The sequence below is a fragment of the Onychomys torridus genome, chromosome 9 (genome assembly GCF_903995425.1).
Source record: "Onychomys torridus chromosome 9, mOncTor1.1, whole genome shotgun sequence".
Taxonomy (NCBI): domain Eukaryota; kingdom Metazoa; phylum Chordata; class Mammalia; order Rodentia; family Cricetidae; genus Onychomys; species Onychomys torridus.
Genome location: NC_050451.1, coordinates 59170168 through 59182754, shown reverse-complemented (window position 1 = coordinate 59182754; position 12587 = coordinate 59170168). Strand labels below are relative to the sequence as shown.

Here is a 12587-nt window from a genome sequence, read left to right as displayed (position 1 = left end):
TGAGTCCCGCACTAGGGTATCTCCCCTAGTGTTCTGTATCGGGGTGAGGCTGAAGGGGCTGACGAGCCCGGACTTCGCTCACCAACCCTGGAAGACGTTCCATGGGAGTCTGAAGTCCCCTTTGGGGCACGGTTTTTCGGGGCCTCCCAGGTATCCGAGGGATACGTGGTGTTGGCAGGGGACGGGGGGCGCAAACCCTCCCAATCCCCGACTGAGTTCTTGCTTTCGGTTTTGCGCCGAAGCCGCGCAGCGCGATTTGTTGTAACGTCTGTTGTTTGTCTGTTTCTTGTTTGCTGCCTAATTCTTCTTTATCTAGACACCAGAATGGGACAAACCGTCGCTACGCCCCTGAGCCTCACTCTCGACCGCTGGTCGGACGTAAAAGGCCGTGGCAACAATGAAGGAGTCATCATCAAAAAGAATAAATGGACCACTCTCTGCGAGGCCGAATGGGTTATGATGGGTGTCGGCTGGCCCCGAGAGGGCTCCTTTAACCTCTCTTTGATTTCACAGATTGAAGGGAAGATTTTTGCCCCCAAACCCCACGGGCACCCGGACCAGGTCCCCTACATAGCCATCTGGAGATCCCTGGTAGAAAACCCATTTCCATGGGTCAAGCCCTTCCTCCTAGGTCCCTCTACAACCCCTTTGGCTTTTCCCCCGCCCTCCGCACCTCCTGCGATTTCTTCCTCCTCTTTATACCCTATACTTCCCCGCAAAGAGGCTCTCAAGCCTTCCGTCCTCCCCTCCGACCTAGACTCTCCCCTCATTGACCTCCTAACAGCTGAGCCGCCGCCTTATCGCGCGGCACCGGCCGCGCCAGCCGCGGGACCGGAAACAGGGATGACGGCCATCGGAGGGGCAGCAGCCCCTGAGAAGATGGCAACTGGCGGGGACACAGGGGGGACCCCGGCTCCCTCACCCATCGCCGGTCGCCTTCGGGCCCGCCGGGATGACACCCCCCTGGAATCCAAGGCCTTTCCCCTCAGAGAAGGGCCCGGCCGCCATCTCCAGTACTGGCCATTCTCGGCCTCTGATCTCTATAACTGGAAACAATTTAACCCCCCGTTTTCCAAAGATCCCGTGGCATTAACCAACTTGATTGAGTCTATCCTAGTGACCCATCGGCCAACCTGGGATGACTGCCAACAGCTTTTGCAGACCCTCCTGACTGTGGAGGAGAAGCAGCGGGTGTTCCTGGAAGCACAGAAGCTGGTCCCCGGCGAAGATGGGAGACCTACCCAGCTCCCCAATCTCATTGACATAGCCTTTCCCCTCACGCGCCCGAATTGGGATTATACCACCGATGAAGGTAGGGGACACCTACGTCTCTATCGCCAGTTGCTTTTAGCGGGTCTCCGTGCCGCTGCTAGGCGGCCCACTAATTTGGCCCAGGTAAGAAGCACTATGCAGGGAAGGGAGGAGACGCCTGCCGCATTCTTAGAAAGGCTAAAAGAGGCTTATAGAATGTACACCCCCTATGATCCAGAGGACCCAGGGCAGGCGCCAGGAGTTATCCTGTCATTTATCTACCAGTCGAGCCCAGATATCAGGACTAAGTTACAGAGGTTAGAAGGACTGTCGACACTGAATCTTTCGGATCTGCTGAAGGAGGCAGAGAAAGTATTTAACAAGAGGGAAACCCCGGAGGAAAGGGAGGAGAGGATGTGGCAGAAGCAGGATGAGAGGAACAAGAGACGACACAAGGAGATCAAGACACTGGCCGCCGTAGTGTTGCAGGGTCAGGACAGAGAGGGAGTTAGGATGGGAGAACGAAGGCGACCCCCCTTGGAAAAGGACCAGTGTGCATACTGCAAGGGAAAAGGACATTGGGCTCGGGAATGCCCACAGAGACCACAGGGACCCCGACGACCCAGACCCAAGGCTGTGGACCTTCTTAATCTGGAAGACTAGGGGGGTCCAGGCCAGGAGCCCCCCCCTGAGCCTCGGATAACCCTCAAGATCGGGGGGCAACCCATAACCTTCCTAGTTGATACGGGGGCCCAACATTCGGTCCTGACCCATACTGGGGGCCCCCTCAGTGACCGTTCCGCCTTGGTCCAGGGGGCCACCGGTAGTAGGAGATACCGGTGGACGACTGAAAGAAAAGTCCAGTTGGCGTCGGGGCAAGTAACCCATTCTTTCCTACATATACCCGACTGCCCTCACCCGTTGCTGGGCCGGGACTTACTGACCAAATTAAAAGCACAGATTTACTTTGATGAAAGAGGACCCACGGTCACGGGGCCTGGGGGAACCCCTTTACAAGTCCTCGCCCTAAATCTGGAAGAAGAATACCGCCTTTTCGAGCCTGAGCCCCCTGAAGAACCACCGGGTGAGATGCAGGACTGACTAGACAGGTTTCCACAGGTATGGGCAGAAACAGGAGGCTTGGGGCTTGCGCACGACCAGCCGCCCCTCGTCATTTCATTGAAGGCCTCCGCAGCCCCAATCTCAATCAGACAGTACCCCATGTCTCGGGAAGCGCAGGAGGGGATTAAACCCCACATCCGGCGGCTAATAGACCAGGGAGTGCTCAAACCCTGCCGATCTCCCTGGAATACTCCCCTCTTACCCATCAAGAAACCAGGCACGGAGGAATTCAGACCGGTCCAGGACTTAAGGGAGGTCAATAAGCGGGTAGAAGACATACACCCCACAGTACCTAACCCCTACAACCTCCTCAGCACCCTCCCACCGACCCATACTTGGTATACGGTGCTGGATCTAAAAGATGCTTTCTTTTGCTTGAGACTGCATCCTCAGAGCTAGCTACTGTTTGCTTTTGAATGGAGGGACCCAGAAATCGGGCTTTCAGGACAGCTGACCTGGACCCGGCTCCCTCAAGGGTTCAAGAATAGCCCAACACTCTTTGATGAGGCCCTCCATGCAGATCTAGCCGGATTCCGGGTAGAGCACCCAACCTTGACTCTGCTCCAGTACGTAGATGACCTCCTCTTGACCGCCAGGAGCCGGACCGAATGCTTGGAAGGAACTCAGGCTCTGCTGACCAGGCTTGGGGAGAAGGGCTACAGGGCCTCAGTCAAAAAGGCCCAGATATGCCAAAACAAAGTTATCTATTTGGGCTACACCCTGGAGGGAGGGGGAAGATGGCTGACCGAGGCCAGAAAAGAGGCAATTGTCTCAATCCCCCCTCCCAAGGGCCCTCGGCAAGTCCGAGAATTTTGGGGCACGGCCGGCTACTGCCGCCTCTGGATTCCTGGGTTTGCTGAACTGGCTGCCCCCCTGTATCCTCTCACTAAGCCGGGAATTATGTTCCGATGGGAGGAAGAACATCAACAGGCCTTCCAACAAATTAAGAGAGCATTGCTCGAGTCACCAGCCCTGGGCCTACCAGATCTAACTAAGCCCTTCGAACTATTCGTGGATGAGAACTCAGGTTTTGCCAAAGGGGTATTAGTGCAAAAACTGGAGCCCTGGAGGAGGCCGGTGGCCTATCTATCCAAGAAATTGGACCCGGTAGCCACTGGATGGCCCCCTTGCTTACGCATGGTGGCCGCTATTGCAGTCCTGCTCAAGGATGCGGGTAAACTGACTCTGGGTCAGCCAATGACTGTGCTATCCTCCCATGCGGTGGAAGCCCTAGTCCGGCAGCCCCCAGACAGATGGCTCTCCAACTCCAGAATGACTCATTATCAGGCCTTGCTGCTAGATACCGACCGAGTGACTTTCGGCCCCACAGTCTCCCTCAATCCGGCCACCCTACTACCCCTGCCTGCCTCCTCGGGGGAGCATGATTGCCTCCAGATCCTGGCGGAAGCGCACGGTACCCGTCCAGAAAGGACTCAGACTATGTCTGGTTCACGGACGGGAGCAGCTTCCTCGAGGAAGGGACGAGAAGAGCAGGAGCAGCGGTCACCACTGAGTCAGAGGTGGTCTGGGCCTCGCCGTTGCCGGCTGGAACATCGGCCCAGAGAGCGGAGCTGATCGCACTCGCCCAGGCCCTCCGGATGGCAGAAGGTAAGAGACTCACAGTCTATACTGACAGCAGGTATGCCTTCACCACTGCTCATATGCATGGAGAAATCTACAGACGAAGGGGCCTCCTGACTTCAGAAGGTAAAGGAATCAAGAATAAAAAGGAGATTCTGGATCTCCTACAAGCACTATTCCTCCCACGGCAGCTCAGTATAATGCACTGTCCAGGGCATCAAAAGGGGAACACAGCAGTGGCTCGGGGAAACAGGCTGGCTGACCTAACCGCCCGAGCCGCAGCCTCCCAACCACCCAAGGAAGGGCAGCTGATGCTCCTGCAGGGTCACCCGCCACCTGGCAGAGGCCCTATGCCCTACAGCCCTGAGGACCATGAGCTAGCAAAGAAAATGGGGGCAGAATGGGACTCTGAGAAGCAGGCTTATACAAAAGAAGACAAACTAGTCATGCCTACTTCCCATACCCAATACATGCTCAAGTTCCTTCATGCACTGACCCATCTAGGCAAGGGCAAAATGAAGGCCCTACTGGCCGACGAGACTTCTGGGGCTATACTACTGAACCAGGACCAAATACTCCAGCAAGTGACCTCTAGCTGTCCAGCATGCACCCAAGTGAACCCCGGAAAGGCCCACTTAGGCAAGGGAACCCGCCTAAGGGGCCATCGCCCTGGGACTCATTGGGAAATAGATTTCACAGAGGTAAAGCCCGGACTCTATGGCTACCGTTACCTCCTGGTTTTTGTGGACACCTTTTCTGGATGGATGGAAGCATTCCCCACCAAGAAGGAAACAGCCAACGTCATGGCCAAAAAGCTGTTGGAGGACATTTTTCCCAGATATGGGATGCCCCAGGTAATGGGGTCCAATAATGGGCCTGCCTTCGTCTCCCAGGTAAGTCAGAGGGTGGCCAGATTGCTGGGGATTGATTGGAAGCTTCATTGTACATACCGGCCCCAGAGCTCAGGACAGGTAGAACGAGCTAATAGAACCATTAAGGAGACTTTGACCAAATTAACGCTTGCAACTGGCTCTAGAGACTGGGTGCTCCTACTCCCTTTAGCCCTTTACCGGGCCCGGAATACCCCCGGACCCTATGGTTTGACTCCCTTTGAAATTATATATGGGGCCCCCCCACCTATTGTGAATTTCCTTCATCCTGACATTTCGTCCTTCGCTACCAGCCCTACCTTAGAGGCACACCTCCAGGCCCTCCAGCTGGTACAGAAGGAAGTTTGGAAACCTCTGGCAGCAGCCTACCGAGAGCAACTGGACCACCCAATAGTCCCTCATCCCTTCCAGATCGGGGACTCCGTCTGGGTTCGGCGACACCAGACCAAGAATTTGGAACCACGGTGGAAGGGACCATACACCGTCCTGCTGACCACACCAACCGCTCTCAAGGTCGACAGGATTGCTGCCTGAGTCCATGCCTCCCACGTGAAGGCTGCTAAGGAGATTGACCCGACCAGCGCCAAGGAGTCCACATGGAAGGTACAGCGCACTCAAAATCCACTGAAGATAAGACTCTCTCGTGCCTGATTCTCCTCCTTACTCTTACCCCTCTCCCAACCCTGGGGTCAGGGTCCCCTCACCAGGTTAAAAGGCTCATTTGGCAAGTTATATCCCAAACCGGGGAGACCATATGGTCAACCACAGCTAACCATGCCCCCCACACCTGGTGGCCCCCCCAACTCCCAATATTTGCCAGCTGGTAGCGGGCCTGGACGCTTGGGACATTGCTCATTTGAGTCACTCTGACTTCCCGGTTCGCACGGCCCGGTCAATCAGACCTGGGGGAGGACGAGGCCATCTCCCACAGAGGGGACCTGGATGTATCAATGCAGACACCCGTTGTTCCTTGTCCACTTATGACTTTTATGTCTGTCCCCGTGATGGCCGCAACCGGAAGGAGGCCCATAGATGTGGGGGATATGAGGAATTCTTCTGCAAACAATGGGGATGTGAGACCACCGGCGGGGCCTATTGGAAGCCCAGCTCTAGTTGGGACCTGATAACGGTGTCTAAAAATTATTCCAGCCCCAACAAATGTACAGTCAGCACTGAGGGAACTGTCCCCTTACCCATTGTTATCTCTTTCACTGAAAAGGGCAAGGAGGACAGAGGATGGCAGTCCGGGCATACTTGGGGACTCAGGTTTTATATGACAGGGTTTAACAAAGGCCTGACCTTCAAAATTCAGCTCAAGGCAGAAACCACCCCCCTGTCAGTTGGTCCCAACTCGGTCCTCTCAGATCAGAAACCCCCGTCCCAGACAGGACAGGGTAAGCAACTCCCCACTCCCACTATGTCACCCAATATGAATGTTCCCAACATAACTGCAGCCCCAACAACTGCGGCCCCCGCCAGGACCCGCCTAGGAACAGGGGATCGACTCCTTGGTCTACTGCAAGGAGCCTATTCCACCCTAAATGCCACCCAGCCTAACCGAACTCAGGAATGTTGGCTATGTTTACTCTCCCTCCCTCCCTATTATGAAGGGGTAGCAGTACAGGGCCTGCACTCCCAGCTGGACACCCCACCCCGCTCGATGCCTGAGAGAGACCCAACATAAGCTGACTCTGTCAGAAGTATCTGGACAGGGATTATGCCTGGGGAATCCTCCCCCATCCCATCGTGGCCTCTGTAATACTATTGTGACCTCGGGAACCGGATATTCCATTAGTCCTAATGGAACTTACTGGGCATGCGACACGGGACTCACCCACTGTGCATCCTGGTCATTACTACAAGGCAATGAGTCCAGCTTTTGTGTATTAATAGAACTGTTTCCCAGGATAACCTATCATGAGCCTGAAGACATTTATGCTCAATTTGAGATGGGACCCGCCCGAACCAAGAGGGAACCTGTGTCCCTGACCTTAGCCCTTATGTTAGGAGGTCTCACTATGGGGGGAGTTGCGGCTGGGATAGGAACAGGAACAACTGCCCTAGTTGAAACTCAACACATCCAACAGCTCCAAGCCGCCATGAACCAGGATATACAGGCTCTGGAGGAATCTATAAGTGCCTTAGAAAAGTCCTTAACCTCTCTCTCTGAGGTAGTACTCTGGAGGGGTAGGGGACTGGACATCCTGTTTCTACAGGAGGGGGGACTATGTGCCGCTCTAAAGGAAGAATGCTGTTTCTATGCTGATCATACAGGTTTGGTCAGAGATAGCATGGCGAAACTCAGAGAGCGGTTGAAGCAGAGACAGAGATATTTTGAGGAACAACAAGGATGGTTCGAGGGATGGTTCCGCAGGTCCCCATGGCTCACCACCCTCATATCGACCATCATGGGCCCCCTGCTGATTCTTGTGCTTATTTTGATGTTTGGCCCTTGCATTTTAAACAGGCTCATTCAATTTATTAAGGAGAGAATTTCGGTGGTTCAGACTCTGGTACTAACTCAACAATATCAACGACTCCATCAGTCAGAGACTGAGACACCACCCCTGGCCCCTCACCTTTATGCACCTCAGTAAATGAAAGATTCCATTTAGTTAAAAAGAAAATGGGGGAATGAAAGACCCCCCGGCACCCCTATAGTAATGCTATGTTTGCAAGGCTTATAAGGGAACAAAAGACAGTTCCAGGAAATAGAATGGCCCCACCGCAGCCCAGATAGCCGATAGATAAGCAGGATGTCAGGGGCAGACTGCCTGGCGTCAGTGCGGGAGGGCCAGAGCAGCTGGAATTCTAGATAGGGGTTGAGCCAACACACATATCTGGTTACCAAGGGAAAAACCCACAAACCGCCCTGAGCCTGAGTTCACGCCCCATTTGATTTATGCTCATATATTCGCGCCTCACTTTGACAGAGCTTTGTCCAATTAGAACCCTTTGACTATTCGCGCCTCACTTTGAATTGTCCAATCAGAGCTTTGTCCAATTAGAACCCTTTGACTATTCGCGCCTCACTTTGACAGAGCTTTGTCCAATTAGAACCCTTTGACTATTCGCGCCTCACTTTGAATTGTCCAATCAGAGCTTTGTCCAATTAGAACCCTTTGACTATTCGCGCCTCACTTGAATTGTCCAATCAGAGCTTTGTAACCATTCTCGCCTTGTTTAAATTATCCAATCAGAACCCTTTGACTAATGCTTTCCCGCGCTTCTTGCTATAAAAACCCATCTTACCAACCCAGAGGCGCGCAAGTTTTCCGAGAGACTTGGTTGCCCCAGGTACCTGTGTTTAAATAAACCTCGTGCTGTTGCATCTGATCCGTGGTCGCTGCGTGCTCCTTGAGCCGGGGGTCTCTCCTGAGGGGAGACCTCTCCGGGGGTCTTTCACAGGAAGAGACCGGAACTTAAAGGAGCTGTTTGCCTAGACACTGAACCCTCTTGGGTTCCCAAGCCTAAAACCTGAGCTTTGTCTTAACAGCTCCTAGAGAAATTCTGGGAGAGTTTACCTAGACTGAATCAGTTCCTCCCAGAAATCACTCTCTTCAACAAACACCAGCAACCAAGAATGTGTCCTGTGTCCTCCCACCACCTGACCCCTTCAGGTCTAAAAACACCCTTTGTTTCCTTTCTTTGCTTTTTGTTTGTTTATTGTTGTTTGGGGTTTGGGATGGGGGATAGGCTTGAAGAGAGGTGTTTGTTTGCGGCGGGTTTCACCATGTAATCTAGACTAAGCTGGAACTCACTGTCTTCTGGGCTGGCCTCAAACATGAGAGCCTCCTGCCTTTGTGTCCAGAATACTAAGTACAGACGTGGACTTCCATATACCCAGCCCTCTTAGTGAATCTTAAGGCCCAAGCTCCCCCCTCACAATTCTTCAGATACCTAGAAACTGGGGAGAAGGGCAAGGGTCTCCTGGATACAAACCTCCAACCCAGATTCCAGACTGCCCTGACCTCTCATTTACTGCGGAAGGAAGGAGAATTGAAGTCTCCCTGCATCCCCACACCACCCCCACACTCATTGCAGAGGAGGGCTTAGCTTTTTAAATTAAACATTAAAAACTATACAGACTCCCAAGAAGTTGTAAAAATAGTACAGAGCAGTCTCACAGACCCTTTGATCAAGTTCCCAGAATAGGAACAATTTACATAACCAAACCATAGTATCAGAACCCGGAATCAGCAATGATACAATGTGTATGTACAGGGCTGCGCTGGGGTACCCCCCTAGTACATTCATGTATCAAATCCAGAACTGTCAAACAGTCCCCACACCCTCCCCAGTTCACACCCTAGTCTGTTTTCTATCTCTGACACTGAGTTAGTTACAGTCTCTGCCCCCATGGAGCTTGTGGCCATTGAAAGTCACCTCACAGCCTTGGGTGGGTCCAGAAGAGGACAGACAGGTCACCAGGGGCTGCCTGGGGCAGAGTGACCCTTGAAGTGGGGATCCTGGCCTCACTAGGATACAGTCACCCACATACTCAGAGCCCAAGTGCCACACCCTAGCCCTCACCTGCCCATCTCAGGTCCCTTCAGATTCCTTGTCCCTTGCTCTCTGCTGCCCCCATCAGGCAATCCACGCTACAAACAGCCCAGCCATAGGGCTTTAATTTGAAATTCTCCCCAGTCATACTTCCCCCGATAGTGTACCTACATAATTCATTTTTATTACCTAAATATAGGGCTTAATATTGGTCCCTGTTAAATTTCATCTCGTTTGTTTCAGGCTTCATTTCAGCTTGTCAGGATGTTTTCAAACACTCAGCTATCTCTCTGGACTTCAATTATCCCTTCTAACTGTCATCTAAAAATTTAATAATCCTGCTCTCTGTGCCTTCATCCACGTCATAGATGAAATCAAGAAATTGAATAGGGTCAGGGCAGAGAGGCACAAGGCGAGGGGCCCTTCTCGGTGGAGGAGATTGAGGTTTGAGGAGCAACCTTTCAGGGGAATTACTCTGCAGCTCTTCATCCACCCAAGGACTCTGCCAGTTAACTACACCTCGTATTTCCACTTCTTCATAAGGCTGCCAGGAGAGATTTTACACTCCCTGCTCATGAACGGGCAGAGGAACCCAGACAGGCTTTGTAAGTTTGGAAGTAGAAAAGGAGTCCTCACGTCCTCTCAGGTCCAAGTCACGGTGGCTTTGGGTCCCCATATTTCACTGAGGACCTAATTCACAGATGTTCTGAGGAATCCTTGGGGTTATACACAGTTCCTCAAGGCTACCTGGCTCCAAGCCACAGAGAAAGCAGACAGACAGAAGCTGGCTTCGGTGGTTGACTTTGCTATGGATTTCTGCTCAACTTGGGGCCAGGATGGCTCTCTAAGGTAGGAAAGTTTGGACATGAAGTCTGTCCAGGTTCAAATATTAGATGCACTTTTAATCAAATATATGTAGCTTCCCCCCCCCCACCCATAGGCCCATGGAGAGTTCCATGTTAGCCCTGGATCACATTTTTCTCTGCCTGATCCTAGAACCAAGTCCCCTCCTCCCACTATAAGCCACCTCAAAGAGAGGACACAGCTCTTTCCTGCTATAGACCTCAGCCACAGCCACTAATCCCCGTGTAAGGATAGAGCCTCCTTGCTGGTTTCTCGTAGACCCCTTTGCTCCAACTAAGCTCAGAATAAAAACAGCAAAATAAGGGAGGGATGGCCCACAAGACCACCTGTGATCCTGAAGTACATTGATAACAGCCAGAGAGCGCTAAGTCTTCAGCTCCCGCCCCCAGCAGCCCCTGCAGAGCACTAGTTCCTGTTTCGCTGATTTACCAATCAAACAGCCATCAGAAGGAAGAAAAGGCACCCGGTTGATCCGTTTTGTTCTAAGTAACTCATGCTGGCTTCTAGCAATCATCTTTCCTTTCCAAGAACTCACAAATCATTCATTTCAGTCCTGTTTTGGAATTTTCACCAAGAATCTACATCAAAATTACTATGCAGCACCAAAGAGGTAGCTGACTGTCTGGGTGCTCAGTGGGTGGGTAGGGGTCTTATTAGGTGACAGCCAGGTACCCTGGTTTGCTTTCTGTTGTTATGATAAGACAAGACACGACCAAAAACAACCATGGTTGGGGGGAGGGGGGTTGCTCCAACTTCTGGGTAACAGAAGCCAGAGCAGGAGCTCAAGTGGGAACCTGAAGGCAGGAACTGAAGCAGAGACCACAAAAGAACAGAATGTTGCTTACTGACTTAGCCCAGGCTCAGATGCCTTCTGTATATAGCCCACCTGCCTAGGCATACTAGTACCCACAGTACCACCAATCAGCAATCAAATATGTCCGACAGACATGCCCACAGGCCAAGCTGATGGAGGCACATCTTCAACTGAGGTTCCCTCTTCCGAGGTGTGTCAGGCTGACAACCAAGATGAGCCACTCACTGCACCAGGCTTCTGTAAATCCCACCAGCGTGATCTGCCCTTCTCACTGGCCATTGTACCTTTTCTGTCTCACACACAGCACCCACCCCCCAGCAGTGGCTCTCAACCTTCCTGATGCTGCGACCCTTTCATACATGTTACAGTCACCACAAACCATAAGAGTATTTTCGTTGCTACTTCATAACTGTAATTTTGCTGCTGTTATGAAAATTGGAATGTAAATATCTGTGTTTTCTGAGGGTCTTAGGTGACCTCTGTGAAAGGGTCATTCATCCCCCAAAGGGATCAAGAACCACAGCTTGAGAACTGCAGCCCTATTGGTTACAGTCAGAGAATCCCCAAGTCCCCTCTAACATGGGCACAGAAATACCCAAAGCCAGTATCTCCAGTATTTTCCAATCTGCCTCTTTGTGCCGCTTTCAAAATCAACCTGCCAGCCTTCTCCTCCCTCCATTCTCCCCCCAGGAGTAACAGACATCTTCATGGCTACATAACTGCAACTGTGGCTAAACTGCTGCAGCAACAGCAAAGAGGAGCCTAGCACCAGGGAGGGTACTCAGATAGGCTCTGAGCCACGCCATGCACACACCTCCATCAATCAGAGTGGCCCTCCCTGAGGGGTGAGTTGATGGAGTTTTGACTATTGGTTTCCTAGCGTTCTTGACTGTGATGTAGTAAAGACACAGCCCCTCGTGAAGGAATTCTAAGACTTAGGCTTGAATCGTCTCAGAATTATAGTAATTAAAATTGAGAAGAACAGAACACAGGGCCTCCTCTATTACCCATCATTCCTGGGCTGACAGCCCCGGGAGGTCCAACATCAAGGTCACTCTGTCCTTCCTGTAAAGGGCCTCCCTTCCCTCCTGCCACTCCTCTCCTCCGGGCACCAATGAAAGCTGGCTCTTAGAGGGCACAAAGAAGTGTTCCATCTGGAGTTGTGAAGACAAGAGCAGGCCTGGGGTTAGAAGCGACTCCAATTCCACCCAGCCTATCTGCTAATTCCATACATGAGGAAACAGACTCTAGACAACATGAAATCGAACCTTCCTTTCAGCCAAAAGGTCCCAAGCCAGGTTAGAAATGCAGTTCTCCTGGTGACAGGTTTATTCCACTACATCAGAGCCATTTACTGAAGCCAGGTGCCATGCTAAACATGCCCCGGGTGCCCCAGGTCACATGGATAAGAGCCAGCCTGGTCTACAGAGCGAGATCCAGGACAGGCACCAAAACAACACAGAGGAACCCTGTCTTTTGTTGTTGTTGTTGTTGTTGTTGTTGTTGTTGTTGTTGTTTTTGGAGACAGGGTTTCTCTGTATAGTTTTGGTGCCTGTCCTGGA

The 12587-nt window shown here is 52.1% G+C and overlaps 1 protein-coding gene across 1 annotated transcript; it reads left to right on the top strand.

Moving 5' to 3' along the window:
- Positions 1 to 297: 297 nt before the first annotated feature.
- On the top strand, positions 298 to 3948 carry LOC118590767. Its single transcript, XM_036198526.1, has 4 exons — positions 298 to 1569; positions 2212 to 2335; positions 3359 to 3547; positions 3674 to 3948. Exons 1-4 carry the CDS (start codon positions 325 to 327, stop codon positions 3946 to 3948), a joined length of 1833 nt encoding a protein of 610 aa, XP_036054419.1. The 5' UTR covers positions 298 to 324.
- The last annotated feature ends 8639 nt before the right edge of the window (positions 3949 to 12587 follow it).